The sequence below is a fragment of the Tursiops truncatus genome, chromosome 6 (assembly GCF_011762595.2).
Source record: "Tursiops truncatus isolate mTurTru1 chromosome 6, mTurTru1.mat.Y, whole genome shotgun sequence".
Taxonomy (NCBI): domain Eukaryota; kingdom Metazoa; phylum Chordata; class Mammalia; order Artiodactyla; family Delphinidae; genus Tursiops; species Tursiops truncatus.
The window spans coordinates 92,341,427-92,366,029 of NC_047039.1; the positions used below are offsets into that span (position 1 = coordinate 92,341,427).

The 24,603-nt window shown below is 42.8% G+C and overlaps 1 protein-coding gene across 18 annotated transcripts in view; it reads left to right on the forward strand.

Moving 5' to 3' along the window:
- Positions 1-24,603, forward strand: part of PALM2AKAP2 (PALM2 and AKAP2 fusion) — a 627,479-nt gene that overhangs the window by 467,920 nt on the left and 134,956 nt on the right. For all 18 annotated transcript variants that reach the window (XM_019946401.3, XM_073806364.1, XM_073806363.1 and 15 more), the window contains one exon: positions 11,373-11,458. In XM_019946401.3, the coding sequence (XP_019801960.1) occupies positions 11,373-11,458 (86 nt within the window). The remainder of the gene's footprint in view (positions 1-11,372; positions 11,459-24,603) is intronic.

Genomic DNA, 24,603 nt, shown 5'->3' on the forward strand with positions numbered 1-24,603 from the left:
GGGAAAGCTCAGCAGAGCCCAGCTTCTTCCTGTCCCCAAGGGCCACGCTCTCCACTGTGCCTTCGGTCCACGGCACCCTTTTCACAGCCAAGAGAGGGAAAGTCACAGCATGCCAGCTGGGTGATTGACCCTCCAAAGAGCCCAACGACCCTACATATGTCCATGTCACTACCTGCCGTTTTAATCATTAATAGGTCAATGCATCTCCTTTGCATGGGAACTGGATCCAAGATGGTGGCTTGGATTTTTATTTGATTTTTTTCACTCTCTTGACAGTTTTATTTATTTATTTTTTAATTTTATTGAAGTATAGTTGATTTACAATGTTGTGTTATTTAATTATTTAATTTTAGATCACATGTTTAGGGACTAAATATCAAAGATCTTTCCAGCCTAGTAGAATCAGGCTGGCAAATCTCATAACCGGGATGCTGTGGAGACTGTAACAGCATCCCTTATTGGACATGGAGGGGGAGCCCCCCGAATGGTAATATCTGCAGATTAACTTGAGAGTAAACCAGGCTTTAAGCTGTTGGTTCTCTAACCTCTGAGTAGGGGCCCTTGAGTTTGCTGCAAGGGGCATGGTTGCCTAAAAAGGCTTTAATTTCTGAGGACTGGCTCAGGCAGGCCAAAACAAACCATTTTCAAAATTGGCTTGGGGGCTTCCCTGGTGGCGCAGTGGTTGAGAGTCCGCCTGCCGATGCAGGGCACACGGGTTCATGCCCCGGTCCGGGAAGATCCCACATGCCGCAGAGCGGCTGGGCCCGTGAGCCATGGCCGCTGAGCCTGCGCGTCCGTAGCCTGTGCTCTGCAACGGGAGAGGCCACAACGGTGAGAGGCCTGTGTAACGCAAAAAAAAAAAAAAAATAGGGCCTACTTGAGGGGTGGGATAGGGAGGGTGGGAGGGCGGGAGACGCAAGAGGGAAGAGATATGGGAACATATGTATATGTATAACTGATTCACTTTGTTATAAAGCAGAAACTAACACACCAACGTAAAGCAATTATACTCCAAAAAAATGTATATGTATGTATGTACATGTATATTTATATTATGGATATTTGTAAGTAAAGATAAATGTATGTATACATACAAAAAAAATAGGGCCTACTTCATGTGGGGTTTTTGAGTGTTGGTGAGATAATATATGTTAAATATAGCACAACGAAGAGCACATAACAAGAAGTTAAGAAATAATAGCTGCTATTGTTGTTATTGTTGTGGTTACACCTTCCTACCCCATGCTTACAGGGAGAAAGTCAGCAAACTATTTTCCAGCCCAGAGTGCTGTAAGTTTCCACTTCTCTGCATGCTTGCCTCTGAGAGCACCCAAAGTTTGTTGCAGGGTTTTTGTGGGGTGTCTAAACCCAAGGTGGAGCTCACAGGTACTAGGTGCTTTCATAGTCTTAATCCTCATCCATCTTTCTAAGGTTCTGCTGCACAGGTCAGCCTCTGCAGAACTAGATTGTCGTGGGATTCCACAGGGCTGTGCCTTGGAGCTCTTCCTGTGTGAAAGGACAGCTGCCCCATCCTCGCTGCCACAGAGAGGCCCTATAAACCGCTCGTAAATGTTTGCTGAATTGCACTGGGTTGGGTTCAGTGCCAGCCGTGGTTCTATATCTCTCCGGGGACCCCACCACAAAGCCTTTATTTGATCTGCTCTTTGTGAGCTCAGAAACCATCTTGAATGGGAACCTCCAGGAAGAAAACTTCCCCTCAGCAAATCTTGATTTTTTCAATATGTCCTCAAGCTTCCTGTCCCCCTATCTCTGAAAACAAAAGAAATACAATCTTTGGGATGGTAGTAAGCTCTTTTGGGTGGCAGTAAATTGTACTGGTTAGGCAGATAGCCTCTGAAGTCACAGTGCTTGGACTAAATCTTGGTTCCATCACTTGCTAGTTCAGTTTTAAGTTTTCTAAGCCTCAGTTTTCTCCTCTGTAAAATGGGGGTAATATTGTACCTGCCTCATGTACCTGTATTGTGTGAGGATTGAATGAGATGATACCCATGAAGACCTAGTCCTTGATCCGTAGCACATCCTCAGTACAGTTCAGCTGTCATGATTGGTGTTGTCGTGGCCATGTTGGTGGAGAGAGCGATGGAGTGGAGAGGACGTGGGCACACTGGGCAAGACATTGAGGTTTTATTTTTGTGCATCTTTGAGTTCCCTAAACATCTGCCCTGAGAGGCACCCGGACAAACTTCCCTCATTCAAGGAAGTGTAGGTGGGGGAGGGGGTCCAACGGCCTCAGGGTTGAGGAAATGGATTATCTCCAGTTATGGAAATACTGGATTATTTCAAGTTATTTCCAATAACTCGTCCAAATGGTGGACTTTTCTTTTTCCCCGATGAGCTCTCCTCAGGAACAGGAGTCAAGAGAGGGAGAAGTGCCCCTGCCACCATTGCTTCTCGAGGCCCCAAGGCCTGGTCTTTACATCCATCCCAGGGAAGAGAAAGCTGGGGCTCAGAGGCAAGGATGAGCCACCACCTGGAGTGGGGTGAGCGGGGTGGGGTCACATCCTGCCCTACGCCTCCCAGCGCCTGGGTGGGGCTTCCCATCCAGAGGAAGCAAGTCCCATCAGCTAGTCCTTGGGTGGGGTTTCCCAAAGCCAAGTGTTGAGAGGCAAATCATTGTTCTGAAATTCCGCTAGGTTTTAATGACCACCATGCTGAGAAGTCCTCCAAGAAGTGAGATTGTTCAAACCCAAAGGGAGCGAAAGGCGATTAAAAGGAAGAGAAGTATCTAGCCAAGTCTCAATTCCAAGACTTGGATGAGGAAGAGAGTTTAGACGCAGGGGGACCCAGGCCCTAACCCCTTTCTTTTCATTGTGATCAATGAAATTTTCACAATGGGTCTATCTTTTGTCTGTAAAATGGGGTTGATATAATTTGGGCCCCAGGAAGAACCCTCGTCTAGGAAATCAGACAATCTTGTCTCTGTCAGACCCAGCTTAGCAGCTACTTTCTGTGGGCCCTTGACACGTGCTTTTGCATCTCAGGCCTTTGGTTTTCTCACTGAAACATGAAAGCCTGGGCTCCAGACTTCTCTGTAGTTCTGTGGCTGTTTCTAGGTCAATGCACCGATGAAGGCTGAGGCAGAGATGTGATGAAGAAGAGAATAGCCACAATAGGCAAGAAGGTTGGAAGCACCTGAGAACCTCCCCCAAGGTGCCAGTAAACAAAAGGTCCACTCCCAGCCACGGCCCCTCCACCGTGTCCTCTGTTCTTGCCTTTCGCCGGGCTCTGTAGGGCATCATCTGGGATCTTTTCTCCCCAACCTGTGCTCTGCAACGGGAGAGGCTCTGCAACCTTGTGGCTCAGCTCTTCTTAAGATGGTCCATTCCAGCTGCCCCAGCAGCATGACCTTGTGAAGTGGTGAGTAAGGTGACCAGGAAATGGCCATGTGAAGGCTGAGGAGTACTCATCAGATGACAGAGCCTTCTGTCCTGATAAGAAAGGAGCACAGGCGGCCTCAAGGCCCCTTCCAGCTCCAATTCAGTTAGGGAAATATTTAAGGACCCCCCCATGACGTGCCAGCCCTCACTGTGCTGACTGAGGACTGAGGTGGGCGTGGGGGTGTGGCCGGTGAAGGGACAGCCCCGTCGTCAAGGTACACAGGGTCTCACCACCCAGATGTTTTATGTCCAGTGACTGCACCTCCAGTGGTTTGATGGCAAGTGTCCAGAGCCACCAGGTCTTGCCTGGCTCTGGGAGAAAGGACCAATCACAGTCTGTTTCTTCAGCATCTGGAGTGAATCAGCTCCAAAGTGGGACTGTTACTGTTATCAACCCAGGCCCTTGGACTCTTTCGTCGATAGAAATTGATTAGAGGCCGGATGAGAATCTCAGGCAAGGCTTTATCGGGACTCACGCTGCACGAGGAAGCGAAAACAAGAAACAGGTGCCTTTGCTCGCTCCCTGAGAGGAGGTGCTTGGGTCCTTAAATAGGGTAACAACAGGGGCAGGTCCGTGGGCTGGGCAGGAGGCAAGGCTTAGGTGGCCTGCCCCCCCGCTTGGTGGTGCTGCGTGCAGGGGTCATGTACAGTACCCTGTGTTTGCTCCAGGCACCTCAGAAGTGGCTGTTGCTTTGTGGCCTTTCTGTATCTTATTGTTCGTAATTGCCCCAACTGCACATGCGTGCAGTTATTTTTCGTTGCTTATCGTTTCCGTGTATTCTGTTGCTGGAGGAGCTGTCTCTCCAGGTGCGAGCACTCTGGTTAGGGTCCCAGGTCCCAGCCTATCTCATTACCAGCGCCTTTGTGTTTCTCTTTTCTCCTTTGTGCACTCTCTGCTCTTACCCAGGCCCCACTTGGAAGCTCCTACCCCTCGAACCTGGCTGCCTCGAACTAAACGCTGCTCATTTAACAGCCACTGGGGGAGACTAACTGGGTATCAGGCCCACTCCCTGCCCACGTCCCAGCATGGACGAGCAAATGCCGTCAGACAGACACACTGAAAGGCTTTCCCTGCTCAGGCCCAATAGGCGGGGCTAATGCTCAGGGCTGAGTTCACAGCGGAGGGAGCAGGTGGAAACGTCACTCGAGGGCTAAGACACCGTCCTCCTGAGGAGCTGGCGCTGGAAGGCAGGGCTGAGTCCCGGCATCATCTGTGTATTGTACTTATACGAATTCGACTGTGTATTTCTAACTAAAGTAATGAGAGGAAGAAGAAAAATAGAAATTTTAAAACTGTCAGGGATCCTGCCTGCTATTCCAATCTATGTGCACGTCCTCTTGTGACAGACCCTAGTGGGGCTTGTCTGACAGCCATCGACCTGTCCCCTTCTCTTTTGCCTGCCGAGATCTTGTTTCGTCCCTCTGTTTATCCTCCCGGTGGCCATGTGCTCAGAGAAGGCTGAGACCCTCACCGACCCAGGGGGTAAATCTTGATTCATTAGCTCCAAGCCAATTTTGATAATTCCACTCCCTTTTTCCACGATTGGGTTAGGCATAGACTTATGCTCTGTTTCTGACCAGTGAGACTTCGGGTGTCGGCTTGGGCGTGTGAGGAGGGTGCTTTTGTCGAAGGCGCATTAACTCCTCCCTTCTTGTGCTACCGGATGTTTTTGTGGCACGTGGAACTGCTGTGTCCATCTTGGGACCCCAGAGGAGAGTCAAGAGCATTGCAGAGAGGTCAAAGTAAGGCCGTAAGGCTGTGGAGCCATTGAAGTAACTACCTCTGCAACCAAACTACCTTGGGACTTCTTGTGACATGAGCCAGTCTATCCTCTGTTGTTTAAGCCTTTATTAAATAGGCTTTTGATTACCTTTGGCTAAAAGCACTGTCAATCATACACCCCAGTAGGAGGATGACAAGGGAGGTATTCTTCTGCTGTTCCTGCTGTCAGTCTCAGCTCCTTCTATCTCTCATATTCTGAGCATCTTCAAACACAGAGAAATCCTAGTTTCAAGATCTGTATTGTTTTGTGCAACATGATCCTTAGTACAAGCCAACAGCATCATCTGGTACTTAACAGGAGAAATGGTCTGTTCCAAAGCTGGAGCAAAAGTGGCTCTGTTGGGCTTTCTGAAGTATGGTGCTAATAGGACAGTTTGGGAGATTTGAGGAATTTTCAAGGGCAGTTATTATTTTTTTTTTTTACATGTATCCATACACACATTTAATTTTAATTTTTTTTTCCTTTTTTTTTTTTTTTTTTCCTGTACGTGGGCCTCTCACCTCTGTGGCCTCTCCCGTTGCGGAGCACAGGCTCCGGATGTGCAGGCTCAGCGGCCATGGCTTACGGGCCCAGGCGCTCCGCGGCATGTGGGATCCTCCCGGACCGGGGCACAAACCCGTGTCCCCTGCATCGGCAGGTGGACTCTCAACAACTGTGCCACCAGGGAAGCCCTAATTTTAATTTTTATTATTTATTTATTTATTTGTGGCTGTGTTGGGTCTTTGTTGCTGCATGTGGGCTTCTCATTGTGGTGGCTTCTCTTGTTGTGGAGCATGGGCTCTAGGCGCATGGACTTCAGTAGTTGCGGCACACAGGCTTCAGTGGTTGTGGCTCGTGGGCTGTAGAGCACAGGCTCAGTAGTTGTGGCGCATGGGCTTAGTTGCTCCGCAGCATGTGGGATCTTCCCAGACCAGGGCTCGAACCCGTGTCCCCTGTATTGGCAGACAGATTCGTAACCACTGCGCCACCCGGGAAGTCCCTAATTTTTAAATGTAACTCATCTCATGTGTTTATTCTGGTATTTCCAATTCCAATACGTGGCTTTACTGAACTTTTTCTATATTACATCTGTATTTTTTTCTACACTGAGAATCTTGATTCCCGTAAGCACATGATATGACAGAGCTGGAATATCTCAGGGGCAGTTTTGATCATGCAGGTTTGTGCCTTTTGTCTTTAGAACCTACATCCTTCATGAGATGCAACCGACCTGTGCAATAAGCATGGGGGCACAGTGGAATCAGAGAGTGACCCCCAAGGAAGTAGAAAGTATGGGCGATTAGAACCTGGTTGAGGAGACGATATTTAAATGGTAGAATGTATTTAGAGGATAGATACAGATTTGTCCAAAGAACTCTCTGTAATGGGAACTGGAGGTTGATGGGGAAGGCGGGTCTGGAAGGGCTCCTTCCTTTCCTAAGGCTGGGCTGTGTTATGCTGCCGTAATAAACAGCCCCAATCCTTTGGCTTAAAATAATAAAGGTTTAGTTCTCATTCATGTTACGTGGCCATTGTGGGCTGGCTGTGTCTGTGCTTCGTGTTACCCTCTCGGCTGGGCCTCAGGCCAGTAGAATCGCCACTGTCTAGAACATCGCCATTCACCGTGGTGGAGGGGAAGGGCACTCTGGAGCGTCCTCCATCAGCAGTTAAATGCTCCGGCCGGAAGTGATCCATGCTACTGCTGCCCACACTTATCAGCCAGAGCTAGTCTCATGACCTCCCCAACCCTAAGGGGGCCAGGAAGTGAAATCCTGTTACGTGTCCATGAGAGGAAGGAACCAGGAGCATTTGGTGAACAGCACTAATGACCACCTTGGCCACCCACTTTGTCCAACGATCTGTCTAGAATCTGTGTGGACAGATGGGCTAGAGCAAAGGTCCATTCTCTTGCACATAAGAGTCCATGCTGACCTGTCTTCCTCTCTTTCTTAATCTGCCTTCACCTCGTGACACATGGTGATTCCAGGGGCTCTGGGGACAATTAGCATCCTCCCGTGCAGTTCTACCCTCTCCCTCTAAGCCTTGGACCCTTAATTTTTATTTATTTTTAGTACCAGCCAGGATCAGAACTAAGGAAGTCACCCAGTGTTTCCTGGGATGCCATCAGTTGCTTCCCCACCAAGCCTGCCTCCTTAGTTTGCTTGCCCTCTCCACTGTTCAGTCTAGTCCTGTCTCCCTTTATTCAAACACACAGAATCATCTTGTCTATAGTTTTCCCTGCTCAAGACCTTGTGGCTACCTGCTACCAGCTCAAACCCTCTCCTTGCTGGTCCTCAGGTATGCCCCTGGCTTCTCCAGCCAGGGTTGAGCCCAGCCTCCTTCCTTTTGCTTGCACTGCCCTGTCAACCGCACACATATTATTCCCAACAGAAACCGATAGAGAGAGTGGCCAAGCCAATCAGCAGAGTGTGCCCTGGGAACAGAGACCCAGGGATGTGGACGCCAGGGAACTGGAAGCTTGGGCAAAGGGATGCATTTATCTGACTGTGTAGCTAAGTAAGGAGGTGTATAAAAAGGAAGAGACAAATTCATGGTGGATTTGATTTATTCCTGCAAGATCTTCATAAAACTGTCCCTGATGGAGTATTCATAAGCATCCCTCAGCTACAAGCAGACGGGTCTCAATTTTTCCACTACAGGGAAATGCAAACTTATTTTCTTCTGGGAGAGAGAAGTTATTTTTTCCTGAAGATTTGATCCAGTCTTTTAAAAATGTAATTAAAATAGTAATAGTATTGTTAGGGATTGTAGAAATAATATAAAATATAGTTTCTCAAAAATGTTATAAATAAGAGGTTGAGCCAAGGGAGAAGGGGGGATATAAAAGTGGTTATTTGAAAGTACAGTAGGTAGAAATATATATATTCTATATTTTGTATCAAATTATATATATATATATGGTGATAAAAATCAACATTGAAAGTTGTTGATAAAATCCTAGCACTGAAGGAATCTCAAACAAGCAATCTAAGCTACACCCCTACCCACGTGTGGTACAATCACTATTTTGGAAATGGAAGTGGCTTTTTTACATGTTTAAGCATCATTCAATAAAGACATGTCAGTCATCTTGCATCTTCAAGTCTGCAAAATGGGAGGAGCTCTTGTACATTAGTTATGAAAGAAAATTGACCCGTAGCCCTATCAGGTGTAGTGTGCGGGTCTAGTACCCTCTCCAAGAGTCTTATTATCATGTCCTTCTCAAAGTCCACTTTTGCAGGGAGCTCCCATGTACAGATGGCTGCTCTCTTCTCTCTACCCTGAGGTCCAAATGTGGGACCTTATTAATTTCCAGTCAACAACACCAATAGAACACAATGGTGTAAGACAGACCTTCTCTGAAGGTATGAGAGTAAGGGGAGAATTACATCCTGGCACAGCACGATGAATAATTTAAGACTGATTTTTAAAACATCACTGTTCTCAAAAGTCCTTTTTATCACCCCCTGGGAATTTCTTACTGCCAGCTCTTGTTCCAACATTTTTCAGCTACTCTCCTTCTTCTAAATGGACCTCTTCCATTTTTCTTTTCCTTCCACCTTTTCGTACTCAAATGGCTCGTAAAGTTGCTTTGTTCTCCAAAAACAGCTTTCTACCTGGAAGGAATTTTGCTTCTCTCTTTTAAAATAACATTTTTCTGTCCTCACAACTTATTATCAGGATTAATAACATTTTTAAGTTGAAATGTTATATCTATTTTCTCTCACTCTTGCCATGAATTCTGAAGTGGTTTCTTGACTGCAGGCTAAAATTCTGAGAATACACATATATTTATGTCTCATAGCTCTTTCTTGTGGCCATATATCCTTTCATAAAGATAGTATTGCTTATGAAAGGAATGGTTATAGCAGAGAAAAGATTCTTCCCAAAGTGGGATATAATATATAGAGAGAGATGGGAATTAATACTTGTAAATGAATTTTATGCAACAAAGGGAATTATATTTGCATAGTTAAAAATGAAATACTTTATCCAAAATGATTTTCATCTATGATTTTCGTTATAGATTGCATCTATTAGCTATTGTTACAATAATGTTGCTTGACAAATCATCCCCAAACCAAACTCAGTCGCTTTTATTGTCATGCATATGCAGTTGGGCTAGGGGTTGGCTGTGGCTTAGCTGCAAGGTGTGGATTGGGTCCAAGTCTGGTCCCCATGACTCTCATTTCCTTGCAGGCCAACTGGGACATGTCCTTCTCATGCTAGAGCAGAAGTGCAAGAGGGCAAACATCACCACTCAAACCCATTTCAAACCTTTGCTTGCATGATATCCACTAAAATCCCATTGGTCAAAGCAAACATCCGTAGGACAGGGAAGACAGTTTCTCCCACAGTGGGAGAGAAGGGGACCGAATATTTGCTGAACAATAATTCAAATGATTCCATAATTAAATATCATATATTTGTCCGTCATGCCCAACCTCTGTATGTCTCTGCCAGCCAGATCCAACAGGCACCAACAGTGGCTTAAACCAGGAGGGGCTTTAGTTAAATGCGAGATGTGTCTGGGAAATAATCTGTTCACGTGGGAGCAAAGATTTCTTTCCCAGAAACGTGCATTTAAGACAAAGCCCACAACCTACCTGAGAGGAAATTGTAGGGCAAGTCATCAAACTTCTCTGACCCAATTTTTACAACCCAGTGAGAGACAATTATTTGTACTTTGCAATAAATTCTAGCCCATGGATCCTGAGTAATCCATTGTGCGTATTTCCTGTGAAATGAGGCTCTCAAGGATTCAGAATATAAAACAAGGCAATGCAACCAGTGCTAATGTATTAACATTTAATTAATCTCCTATTAGTTTCTTTAAAGTGTCATGTAATTGCAAACAATTGTTATAGTTTCACCATCTGATTTGTCCAGTTGATCCTTAGAAAAATGCTGAAGTATCACAATCTTTCCTGGACACATCTCTGGTTTCTTGATTTAGCACAGAGGCTGGTAAAGCACGTCTCATGAGCCAAAACAGCCCAGCCCTGTTTTTATAAGTAAAGTTTTATTGGAACCCAGCTGTGTCCATTTGTTTTTATGTTATCTTGGCTGCTTTCCTCTATAATGGCAGCTTGAGAAGCTGCAACAGAAGTGGTCTGACCTCAGAGCCTAAAATATTTACTATGTGGCAAACAGGAAAATGTGCCAGTCCTCATTTAACATAATGCTAGACAGTTGAAATTTGGAATTTGGGTGATACACACAGATCCGGCATGAATAGTGCCCTCAAGTTACCCTTAGAGAAAATTATTCAAGAAAATCAATAATGTAAATTAATATTACACAGTTTTAGTCTGTTTAAGGAAACAATCTTTTCAATACTTTAAGCTATGAGCGCTCATATCCCAGTAGGCAGTTATACCAATTATAAAATTTCTATCTGCCTATTAAAGTGGACCCTGAGAAACTCTAAGTATTGCCTTCTTAGCTTTTAAGAAGATGACTTTACTTGCAATATTGTTTTTTAAAAATATACTTGTCGTTACTTCAAACTTTTCACTATTATAGACCATTCCACCTCCATTCACACACATAATTGCATCTAAATTAGTGTAGTTTTACTGTACTGTGATCATGGGTATTTCCAAACACCAGCCGCTGATCTCTTTTGTTGAGGTTGGGGAGAGCAAAACCTTGTATCTTGCCAGATGTCCACACTTGGAGCCTGTCTGACAGCTTAAGAGAAAAGGAGCTAACATGCATTAAGACTTGGGGAGAAATATATATAGATTTTAAAAGTGAGTGTAAAGTCTCAGTTATTTCCAGCAGCTGTGTAGAATCTAGGACAGTGAATAATCTGAGGTCACTGCCATTGGATGTTGAATTAGATTCAGATGTGCAGATTTCTGTGTTATGGGGGGTCACTTTAAGCTCCAAATAAGACCTCAGTATGAGACCTGGATTCTGGAGTTCATTTTAACCTCTTCTCCACTCTGGACTAGGAATAATACTATTTAGAAAATACAGGATTTAGATAATGACTCCAGACTTGGAGATTAGATAAAAACAGGAGGTGCTGACTGACCACACTTCTGAAAGGAAGCTCTCCTGGTAACTGCCAGGCAGTTAAACTATGGGTAATCATTGGTTTCCTTTCAAGTCACACGGGCTTGGAAGCTGCGAAACAGTGATCTCTCTACACCAGCTGAACACACTTGGCTCAAATGGTACCATTTTGATTTTTCTTTTTCAGGAGTTGGGTGGGAGAGTGTGCTGCTAACAGGAGATGAGCTAACCTCGAAAGCCACAGACACATCCAGCGCAGACATGACTGTCCAGGTAAGGCATCCTTTCTCCAGTGTGATTCTCAAAGTGCATCTCTAGACGAAAGTAAGTGTATGGCAGATTTCTGGGGGCAAAATGAGCACTGCCCCTCACCCCACCGGGTTCTCTCTCTGTTCGCTGAAGCCTCAGTGAGCCAACCACAATAAGATCTCCTGAAGTTTGGATCCAGATCAGGAAGCCACCTGAAAGCTAGAATCTAAGACTTGTGATTTCCAAGGGACCGGTTGTAGGATCTTCAGTGAATATCTACATGTAGATTGTAAGTGGTAACCCTGTGGGGACAGTGAAGCAAATATGAACATTCTGAGCTGAGAAACCCAGGCCCCACTGTGCATTGTGAAGAAAGGTCAGAGAGGCATAAAGTAGCTTTGATCTTGACTCAAGATTTCCACTGGTGTCAGCAGGAAGGCAGCACATGGCCCACTCTGCCTGGAATGCTAATGGCCAAAGGTTTACAAAATGAGTCATCTGGAAATCAACCTAATTATATCATTGTTCAAATTAAATGCATGAATTAGTAATCATTGTCTAGATTAAGGAATCTGTAGCAAAATATATCAGACATAACTACTTCCCTTATACTACTGGAATAGACACAAGGGAATGGTCCTCCTCTCTTGGAATTCTGTTTATGTTTCACTTAACAAAGGCTGGGGGTGGGAGGGCATTCTAACATTTTTGCTTGAATGATTAGAATTTAAATAAATGCCACTTATGAAGTTTTCTTGGAAAAACAAAAAGTAATGTCCTTTTTTATATTGAGATATCACTAGAGTGATTTCCCTCCTGGGTTTTTAATTAGAGGTTGTACAAAAGAATATACAGGATGAATTTATTCAAGCTTTCCTTTGTAATGTGATGGCTGAACTTGTGTTATCTGTATTAAAGATGTTAGAGAAAGCAAAGAAACATACCACAGTGAAATGTATTGTAAGATGGGAAAGTAGCTTGATTGGTTAAAAGAGTCAACTAATCTAAATAATAATTATCACATGCTGCAAGTTTGCTTGTAATTACGTTAGCAGAATTTGCAAGACAATGATATATATTGCAATGATGTATTGGTGTGTTGCTGGCTACTCGTGCAAAGTTTGCAAAGTTTGAGAAATCTTTGGCCATGTTGGATAGAGGGGGTGGATGCTGATAGAATTTGATGGATTTTGATGTGCTATTTTGCAATCTGTCATCATTTTAAGAATTAGTTTCTGAGATGTGTTGCTAGTGTACCTGCAGAGTTTGTTATATAAAAGCAAATGGTGTATTCTGATACACACAAGTTTTGCTTAAGTCCCATTTTATGAGGTTACTATTTAATCAGTGTGCACCTCTTTGGCACCAGGATCTTGACTAAAGTTTTATTTGGGTCTATTCAATTTCGATGTCATTCTCAACCTCTCTTTCTGTCTTCTTTTATTGAATACCTGGGAATGTTTTATAAGAACAGAGGATTTTTAGTTCATAAGAACTGAACCCACTCAGAAGAAAGAACACTATATACTTTAAAAAGTTAAGCAAAATACAAATATATTTACTACTCCAATAAACTCCTACAAATATTATTAAGTTACTCTATTAACGCCAGTCTCTTCTCAATAAATGATTTTTGAAAACTCTAGGTGGATGTAATTTAGGGAAACGCTTCTGTTTAGATCTTTTCTGTCAGGTTTCCCAATTATGCAGCAATTATCAATTTTTTTTTCTTTGGTACCATGCTGTTTCCCACCCCACACTGCTTTATGTATCCATCCTGCCCTGTGTCTATCTTTTTTTTTTTTTTTGCGGTATGCCGGCCTCTCACCGTTGTGGCCTCTCCCGTTGCGGAGCACAGGCTCCAGACGCACAGGCTCAGCGGCCATGGCTCAGCGGCCACGGCTCACGGGCCCAGCCGCTCCGCAGCATGTGGGATCTTCCCGGACCGGGGCACGAACCCGCGTCCCCTGCATCGGCAGGCAGACTCTCAACCACTGCGCCACCAGGGAAGCCCCCTGTGTCTATCTTAAAGTATTATTTTTTTCTGTGTCTATAAGTGCCTGATGTTCATAAATTAACTACAGATTCCTCATCATATATTCATGCCTCTACAGCTATTCCTGTTTCTAATAACTACTTCATACATCCTTGTAATATCAGCTACTCCTGTTTTTTGCCCTGGGAAAGCAAAATGTTCTGTTAAAACATTAATTACAATAAAACTTGATTCACTGACATTTCCTAAGGGGAATGTCAGCAGAGACCACTAAAATACTTTGGCTTCCTCCCTGTTACTCTTCTTGAGATAGATGTACCTTTCTTCGTGCTTAGAAATTCTCTTTCTGAAAAAGACACTTTTTTTGTGATGTCAGTTGTCTGAATATGGTTTTGTCTACTATATGAGGCTTTTTAATACCATGTCTTATTTTGAAATGATAGAGTCATGCTTCTAAAAATATACATGACTCAGATGAATGAATTCATTTATAAACGGACTTCTGTCATTCTGAGGAATGTTGAACTAAGAGCATTTATGTTAAAAACACCCTCTAAATACTGATACAGGTAAGAGTATCATGTAGGCCTGCTGAACAATTTAAAATCACTATGTAGTAGGTTGAATTGTGAATCCTTTCCTTCCCCGCAAAACCATATGTCCAAGTCCTAAACCCTGGTACCTGTGACTATGACCTTATTTGGAAAAGAGGTCTTTGCAGATGTAATTAAGAATCTTGAGGTGAGATCATCCTGGACTAACCAGGTAGAACCTAAGTCCAATGACACATGTCCTTATAAGAGACAGAAGAAGAGGTAACACAGAGATGAAGGCCACAAGAGGAGACACGGGCAGAGGTTGGACTTCCATATAACCCAAGCCAAAGAACACCAGAAGCTGGAAGAGGCAAGGAAGTATTCTTCCCTAGAGACTTCAGAGGAAGCAGTGCCCTGCCAGTACCTTGATTTTGGATTTCTGGCCTCTAGAATTGTGAGAGAATAAGTTTTTGTTGTTGTAAGCCACTGAGTTTGTGGTAATTTGTTACAGTAGCCCCAGGAAACCAATATACTCGGATCTACCCAAGAATTATACCTACAGTGCCAATACCAGAGAGGCTGAAAGCCAATATTACACACATTCATCACTATTTTCTTATTATACTATGCTCAGCCTTTATAAGTTGTTTTTACCTTTTCTTGTTTTGAAAGAACCATTAACCTTCTTCAGCCTGAATCATGATTCACTAGAAGAAAAGGGTAGTCATATTTGGGGATAGCTTCTATATTATATTTTAATCTGTTTTGCTGCTTGTCTAGATATTGATTTTTTTTTTAAAGTATGGATCAATATTTTCTAAAACTTGCCTGACCATGAGAGTCATCTGCAGCAGTATTTAAAAAAGTATAGCTTCCCAGGCTTCTGCTTTCAAAATTCAGATCCGGAAGATCTGGGTTTGAGAATTAGCATTTTTAACAAGTGCTGGTGATTTTGGGGGTCAGTTTGGGAAAATGTTGTCTAGCATACCACTAAAGCAGTAAGGGGTGTGGCCACAGGAGCCCTACCGCTGCCCTTGGCTCTCTGGTTGTCCATCTGGTCTGAGAAAGGACTTGGGGACTCCCTGTTCAAAACCCTTTGGTTCCGTTTCTTTTGCACACCGACTAAGGCTCAGAACTGCAATTTCATTTCTAGCCCCATCTTCCATCATGTCTGTCTCTGGGCCTATTTTTGTCCTCTGCACCCAGCCTACTTGTAACCAGAATGATCTTGTAAAAAGGGCAAGCCAGGGCTTCCCTGGTGGCGCAGTGGTTAAGAATCCGTCTGACAATGCGGGGAACACGGGTTCGATCCCTAGTCCGGAAACATCCCACATGCCGCGGAGCAACTAAGCCCGTGCACCACAACTACTGAGCCTGCGCTCTAGAGCCCGCGAGCCACAACTACTGAAGCCCGTGCACCTAGAGCCCGTGCTCCACAAGAGAAGCCGCTGCAATGAGAAGCCTGTGCACCATAACAAGGAGTAGCCCCTGCTCGCCACAAAGCAACGAAGACCCAACGCAGCCAAAAATAAATAAATAAATATATATATATATTAAAATAAAGAAAAGAAAGTAGCATAAGAGAGAAGCACAAGAGACAGACCCTCATGTGAGAACACAGGGAGTAAGTAGGTGTGAGGAAAGGCCAGTGTTCCCCCTTAACTGCAGTCAGAGACAGAGATTGTCTTAGGCAGGTGCTATGTCTTTTAAAACCCCATGGCTTTTATTCAGGGCTTCCTTCCTCTTCCTCTTCCTCCCTCTCTCTCCCAGCCCAGCCAACCCCTATTTATATTCAAGTCTTTGGCTCGAATATTAGGGCTTTATGACCAGTATCGTCACGTGCTTTCGAAGGCCCTAGTGCTTCTCCTGCAAAGCCAGGCACGTGAATAACCATCAGCGTCCTTGCATGAGATCCGGTCTCCCCTGCGGGAATGTCGTCTCTGTGAGGACCTGCATCCCAGCTCCTGACCGAGTGTGTAGCCTGTCGTGTGCAATTGTCAATTGTTGTTGCATGAACAAATACATGAAGGAAGAAATGAAGACAGTGTCTGTCTAGACTGCAGTTAAGGGGGACCACTGGCCTTTCCTCAAACCTACTTCCTGTGTTCTCACTGGAGGGGTCTGTCTCTTGTGCCTCTCTTTATGCTTTCTTTTCTTTCTTTTTTTTGAAATGTAGTTGATTTACAGTGTTGTGTTAGTTTCACGTGTGCAGCAAAGTGATTCAGGTACCTATATCTATATGTTCTTTTTCAGATTCTTTTCCATTATAGGTTATTACAAGATATTGAGTATAGTTCCCTGTGCTATAGAGTAGATCCTGTTGTTTATCTATTCTTTTTTTTCTCTGTCATAGAATCTTTAGTTTACATGTTTGCATCACAGCGAGAGAATCCATCCCCTACATCCCCCTGAAACAAAGTGAATCAGCTATAGCTGTACATATACATGTATCTGTTTATCTATTCTTATGCTACTTTCCTCCGTGTTTCGTTTTTCACTTGTTAGTACCTCTAAATCACGGTTCTTTTTTTCACCATTCCTTTTTTTTTGTAAACATAATTGAGGTACATAATTTACATAACATAAAGTTCACACATTTAAGTGTACAATAATTTCTAGTAAATTTACCAACCATCACCATAACCACAAAGATCCTCCAATAAGATCCTTATTATGTCCTATTAGTTTGTCTCCACTTCACCCCCAATCCCAAGCACTACTTTCTGTCTCTATAGGTTTGCCTGTTACGGACGTTTAATGTAAATGGAATCATACAACGTGTGGTCTTTTGTGTCTGGCTTCTTTTGCTTAGCATGGTGTTTTCGAGATTCATCCATGTTGTAGCCTCTATTAGTATTTCATTTCTTTTAATGCCGAGTAGTATTTCATTTCACGGATATACCAGAGTTTTGCTTTGTTTTCTAGTCCATTCACAAGTTGATGGACTTTTAGGTTGTTTCCCCGTTTGGGCTATTATGAATAATTCTGTTACGAATATTCACGCACGAGTCTTTGTGTGGACGTTTTCTTTTGTCGTGGATATGAACCTAGGAGTGGAATTGCTGGGTCATGTGGTAAATCTGTGTTTAACCGTTTGAAAGAACTGTCAGATTGTTTTCCAGAGTAGCTGCACCATGTTACCACTCCCACCAGCCGTGGATGGGGGTTCTGATTTTCCACAATCTTATCAAATGCTTGCTGTTGTCTGTGTTTTGATTATAACCATCCTAGTGGGTGTCAAGTGGCATTTCATTGTGCTTTAGATGTGCGTTTCCCTGTTAACTACTGATGCTGAGTATCTTTTCATCTGCTTATGGCCATTTGTATGCAGTTTAATTTTTCAATGGCTTGGTTTCCTTTATGTGCAAGAGGGTAACAGGGTACATTCTGTTATTCTCTATATTGCAGATGTGTAGTCAATGTTTTCTGAGTGAGGGGCCCTCTTCTTGATGATGGGGGAAGGGGGCTCAGTTCAGTTTTCCCTTTTAGGATCACTGCCATTCTCCCACCACTGCCCTGGGAGGGGGTAGGAGTGTCTCATCAATCTCTTTTCTTTCCATTCTTTCCCTTTCTTTTCTTTCTCTCTCTCTTTTCTGTCTGATTATTTTCCCCTCACATCTCAGCTTTTTGTTTTTATCATTGTTATTAACCTATCAGTGTTATATTTTTACTGTGGTAAATATACATAACAAAAATCACACTTTTAACCATTTTTAAGCAGCATTATGTCATTCGTATTGTTCTGCAGCCATTACCACCATCCATCTCCAGGACTTTTTCATTATCCCAAACTGTAACTCTGTCCCGATGAAATACTAACTCTCCATTCCCCTCCTCCCTTCAGCTCCTGGCAACCACTTCAGTGTCACAGTTTATATGTAATAATATCTAGCTGTCTTCTCAAGGGGATTTTAAATATATCCTATTAAGAGTAAAAAGCAAGTAAGATGGCTAAACCTCAGCCTAGCATTTTAATAACCTCTGGACAGGGCAAGCTAGAAAGGCAGTCATTTTACATGCATTTAAGAACTTTATATTTCCAAAATAAAGTTCCTAGGAGGCTGCTACATACTAGATCTTAAAGGAGTTTGCTGGTCACAGAGCGTCCTTTCTCCTGAGGAGTAAACTGCCCAGGGCTGACATCCTGGAAGTGTCTTGCCTTATTCAGACTGGAGCGACCCAACTGCACCTGTTTGGATCTGCATTGTTTTCTTGAATTGTGTTTATTTCATGACTGTACAGAACTATATCAATCCGTGTTAAAAGTACAAAGATCCATGTTAACAGAAATATCTCTTGGGCTGAAATAATGTGATTTGGCTGCCATCTTAATCAAATATACCAGCTAAGTCCCAAATGCTGTCTTTACCTTACCCTCTTGTTTTATAAACAGAGACTAAAAACTAAGTATTTGCAAAAAGAGCACAGAACATTCTAGTACACACCTTGGATTTTTTCTCAGAAAGAAGTCGTGTACTTATTTACATGGTTAAAAGATAACTGAGGGCTTCCCTGGTGGTGCAGCGGTTGAGCGTCCGCCTGCCGATGCAGGGGACACGGGTTCGTGCCCTGGTCCGGGAAGATCCCACTGCCGTGGAGCGGCTGGGCCCGTGAGCCATGGCCAACTGAGCCTGCGCGTCCGGAGCCTGTGCTCCGCAACGGGAGAGGCCGCAACAGTGAGAGGCCCGCGTACCGGAAAAAAAAGGATAACTGAGCCATAGTAAGAATTTTAAGAATGTATTTGAACAAAAACTCATTCAAATTAGGCAGCGCCAAACCGGAAGTGGTTAGCAGCACTCTGCCCACAGGGGCTGGGGAGAGACTTTTATAGAGAAAAGGTGGAAGCAATGAAAGGAAAGTAAGCAAGTGGCTGTAACTTAAAGCCTCACTGGCCGTTTGTATTGTTTCTCCTTAGTGTTTTGATTTTGTAACCTTGAGGACAATAACAGCTTAAATTTGGTTTGCTGTTGGGGGTCTCCATGGCAGTAGAGCCACCTCTGTCTAATGACCTCCTTGTTTAATTAATTTAACCACATATACGATATTTTTCAGTCGTGCTTAGGCAAGAGGCAGGATGGGTTACCAGTTAGCAAGTTGGGGTTCTGGCTGTAAAACGTTTGAAAGGGGCACATTTCTAACCAAGGACATGAGAGAGCCACATAAAAGGAGGACGTTGCCTCTGTATGTAAAACTTACTGCTGGGAGGGGGATTGTTCTCCTGGAATGGACAGATGTTCTCTGGTTACAAAAGGGGAAAAGCATTTAGACTCTTCCGGTGGTGAATAGAGGCCACAGGTTACAGCTTTCTTTGCGAGCTGCCTTAAAAGGCCGTTCTGCCGAGGACCTTCCTGTTGCGGCGGTGCTGACCAGTTGCCTTTGTATTGCCGATGACGACATAGAGGATTGTTTGTGCAGGGGCTCTGGACAAAAAGACACATTTGGGACCAGAAGTCCTTTCTACGTTGGGTACATACATAAAGATTGTTCTAAATTTGCTTCCTTGCCGAAGGAACTCTTTTATGGCAAGACTTTTTTAGTCCTTGCAACTATTTAGAGTGGTGGATCTCAAAGGGGGATGACAGGGGTTAAGAGGCACTCCAGGACTAGCTATTGGCTAAATGTTCACCATACCCTCTTGGAGAATCACTGTCTTGATTTTTTTTAATATGCATTTTGTATTATTACAAGGAATCCGATGGGAAAATGCCCTGGTGGACACTAAATATGGTACATCAGCATTGTTATCGTTAGTCCCTATGTGTTGCTCCCTATGTTGTCAAGTAAGTGAAGGTCAAATAAATGAAGTCACAATGATAACTCTCATTAATATGTATAGATAAGGAATATTCTGGCAAATGAAAGATCTCAGGTCCCTTCTTCTCTGCTGTTTTATTTATTCATCATGTCTCCTGCTGCAATAATAGCTAATATGACCTGAGCATTTGCCATGAGCTGGGTACTGTGCTCGGCCTTACATGTACCATTTCATATAGTCCCCGAAATGGGCCTGCAAAGGAGGAACTCTTATTCCACCCCATTTTTCAGATGTGGTGACGGTGGTGCTCAGCAAAGTGAAATGAATTATCCAAGATCTCAGAGTGAGTGTTGGAACTCAAGGTGAAAAGACACTTATAAACCTCTCTACGTAGGGGGTTGATGAATGCACAATTGATTTTACTATCAGCTAAAGCAGAGTAGCTCCTAGGATGGGGCAACAGTAGTGTTTGCCAGATAAACACACTGGACACCCAGTTAGATTTGAACTTTACATAAGCAACAAGTAATTGTTTAGTATCAGTATGTGCCAAATATTGCATGGGACATACTAAGAAATTGTGTATTTGTTACCAAAATTTAAATTTAACTGGCCATCCTATATTTTAATTTGTAAGTCTTGCAGTCCCAGGCAGGGAGGGGTATTGCAAAGGAGGTAAAGGAAAACAGCTTAATGCATCTGATGCTGTGCTCTGAGATTATTTGTGGTTTTGTATTTCTTTCATGACTATGACTTTATTCTTTCAGGATGACCACATATTAAGTTCATTATATTAAGCTTTAAATCAGACAGATATACAGGTTCAGTTTATACAGTAAACTAATAACCTATCAATGAATCTCTCCTGATCCACTTTTTTTTTTTTTCCTAGAAATAAAGCCTTCAAACTGACCCATGCCCAAGATACGTACCTCACTGGTTTCCCTATGAAGTGAAACCATGGGAAATTCTGCCCCCACTTTGTTTGTTTCTCTGACTTAAAACAAAACAAAAAACACGACTTTTCCTCAATCTGGGCACGTTATAATTTTTCTGAAGCTGTTCTAGGGGTTTCATTTTTAGCTGGGGCTATCAATCAGTGATTTCATTTCCTGCAGAGAGCGTCATCATCCAGGTTTTTAAAACGTCGATGAAATATTTCTTGTGCTTTCACCTAGTCTATGGCTTAGTAAACGATTCCCCTCTCTCTGGGTGGTCACCCCTGAAACAGATGACAGTGGCCTGCCTATTCCAGCAAAAGTTCTGACCACATTCACGAATATTTCCTGAGTACATCAGTGCATTTCCTCCAATGCATATTTCTAGCATTCCAGGGGTGGGAGCGAACTAATGATGACAAAGCTCTAGCATAGTCTCGTCCTGTATGTCAGAGCCATTTTGCAGATAAGCCTGTCTTCTTATGAATGATCTGCCCAATCTAATGAGCTTTGAAGCAGGGCGTATCTGCAGTTACCAAAGTCTGACTTCTCATAAAACTAAGGCAAGCAATCCAAACGCAGAACCCACCGGCGGGAACCGTCGGTCTTTGGTGCTCTTGAAAAGGTGCCCAACTGGTTCCCATTAGGCGAGAGTTGCTGATCTAGTCTATTTATGAATAAATTATCCTTAGTGTCTGGGAGGGTTTGGAATGGTCACAGGTTATTCTGAAAAAACAGATATTCACGTGGCTGTTTCCAAAAGGCTTTGTCCTGAAACAAGTCCGGTATCACAGAGGTCTCAAAAACCTTTAGCATCATCCTCCGGAAGTATATGTTGGATTCATCCACAGAAAGATCTTGCTTCATTATACAAGCACTTAAGATAGTTTAAGTGAGCATCTAGCACTCCTCTTCATAAATTATCAATGCCTTCCTTTTCTGGTTCTTTCTTTACCATCCTCAATGACCTCCTCCTTGCTTTTTTTTCTGTAGCAGTGAAAACTAGTAGTTAACAGGGAAAAATCGACACACATTAGGTGTGTATATAAAGGAGAATACGTGCTCAGGCAAGGTGATTGCTCCACTGGCTAGGAGAAACAGGCTTCAAAGTGATGCAGAGATTTACACACCAGGAGTTGGGCTGTTTTGATGTTACTTGAGCTTATTACTGTTGCAACAATTGCGTTCTTCCTCAGAAATGAGGACAGTGGGAAATGTGGACATTTATTTTAGCTCAACATTATCATGTATATTCCTAAAAAGAAAAAGTACCGGTAGCCACAATCCCCACTCACTCTCCAAAGGGATCTGGGGCTAGAAGGTAAGGTAAATGGATCAGTCATCCTATTCTCATATGCTCAGAGACTGTGAGTTTTGACTCTAATGTGATGAATTTCTAGTGAATTTCAGTTTAGAAAAATGAATGAGAATAATAGCTAACATTATCGAGAACTTTCCATGTGTAAGGCATTGCCCACTGCTTAGGGTATTATTTAATTCTTACACAACCGTATGAGGATGGGTACCATGAGTATCTCCAACTTACAGAGGAAAAGAAAAGGTTACAGAGACACAAAAGTAACTTATCCACAAACGCACAGCACGAGTCTCAGAGCCTAGATCTAACCAGGCAGCCCTTGGATCTTTTTTTTTTTTTCCAGCCCTTGTTCTTAACTCTGTCGTACTGCTTCCCCTTGTAGAACAAAATGGTGATGCTCTATGCAAACGATAAAGTAGGTCTCACAGCCCCTGATCATAAAGAGAGCTTTTATGTAGTTATGTTTGTATCGTTCTTCAAATGGCAAACTGGAGTTTAACTGGTTGGATAAGATTTAGATTTCATCCCAGAGATGTGGTTGTTTTTCAGGCGTGCCCTGGGTTTACGTCCTATCAACATTCTGATTACATTTCATTATCATTCGATGCAGTGATTCATGAATATGATAAAAACAGACTGGCTCTTCAATAAATAAGGAAGCTGGGCTGACAGGAATAAATAGACCTTTCTTTGAATCTGGAGAAATTCAGCCTACGGATGTCCTGCAATATTTATTAGGAGACCACTATACCCACCATGCCTGAGCGGGAGCAGTTTCTTCTTTTAGTTTTTCCAAGATATGTGTATTTCTGTTATACAGCATTAACTTTTAGGTTAAAAAAAAAAAACTTATTGAGTGTTTATGTGCATTTTCTAAATGTGGGTACTGTATTTAAACACGTTCAAATTCTGAGGGTGATTTTTCAAATTATGGCAATAAATCCTTTGGAAATTTTGAAAATGAAAAGCTTAAGTTGAGAAATAGACAAAACATTCATCCATAAGAGTTATTATTTTTATTATTCTTAATGTGTTTTATATATGTTGGTTCCTACAAAGAAAAATATGAAGAAAACCCAAATACGCAAAAAAATTTCCAAGTTTAAGTCATGAATGACCTAGAAAAATCCCTCTTAAGAGAAAAGTCATTGCAAAAGAGGCAAAGAATAGTTTTCTTTTTCAAACAAAAAATATGCATCCTGTTTCTAAGCATTTTTCATAGTAGTCGACAGTTTATTAAAAAGAAAATTTTCCGCCATACCGGATTTTATCAAACTTTCTTCCCTCTAATAGCTTTGACCCACCCTTACTATTTCTTCTTTCTCACCCTTGTTCTTCTCTTCTTCCCTTCTTCTTCTCTTTTTCCTTCCTCCTTCCCTTCCTTCCTTACTTCTTCCTCATTCCTTCCCTCCCCATCACTCCCTTATTTTCCCAGCATTAACTAAGGGTCAGACACTATGTTATTTTTCATACACTCGCAACTGCACCGTGAAGGAGGGATCCTTGTTTTGTTTATTTGAAGAGCCTCCACGCTCTGAAAAAAGTTTGATTTTCCCAAGGTCACAAAATCTGTAGGAGTGGAGACAGGAATCAGTCCTAAGTCTGTAATATTCCACAGCCCACAGTTTATTGCTTCCACCAATGAGTATTTCTTTAATAAATGGGAGATTATTTTAATTAAAATTAATGACAGACTGACAAGGACATATGATTATTGCTTATATGTGGAACCTAAAAAAATAATACAAATGAAGTTATTTACAAAACAGAAATAAATTCACAGACACAGAAAACAAACTTATGGTTACCAAAGTGGAAAAGGGGGAGGGATAAATTGGGAATCTGAGATTAACAGATACACACTATTGTATATAAAATAGATAAACAACAAGGACTGCTGTATAGCACAGGGAACTATATCAATACCTTTTTAAAAATTTTTATTTATTTATTTTTGGCTGCGTGGGTCTTTGTGGTGCACTCAGGCTTTTATGTAGTTGCGGCGAGCAGGGGGTACTCTTCGTTGCAGTGTGTGGGCTTCTCATTGTGGTGTCTTATCGTTGCGGAGCACGGGCTCTAGGCGCATGGGCTTCAGTAATTGTGGCTCGCGGGCTCTAGAGTGCAGGCTCAGTAGTATGGCTGAACGGGCTTAGTTGCTCTGTGGCATGTGGGATCTTCCCGGACCCGGCTCGAAACCATGGCCCCTGCATGGCAGGGGAATTTCTTAACCACTGAGCCACCAGGGAAGCCCTCAATAGTCATAATAGCCTATAAATGGAAAAAACTCTTTAAAAAAAAACTTTAATATCTATTCTATATATATATATATATATATATAAAACTGAATCACTTTGTTATATACCCTGAATCATGTAATCAACTCCAATAAAAAAAAAAAAAATTAATGATGGAAAAATAGCTAAATAGGCTATAATCCCCCAAGGAGGAAGGCATTAGTCAAGAAACCCTTCTGAGCTAAGACTGATCTGGCTCTTTGGGACGGCCCCAGGGCAAGTTACAGAGCAGCAGAACAGCATAGAGAATAATAACAAAGAGTACCATCTTACTGAGAAGCTGAATGGTGGTTCTTTGGTCTCTGTAAGCATTAACTCAACCAGTGCTCACC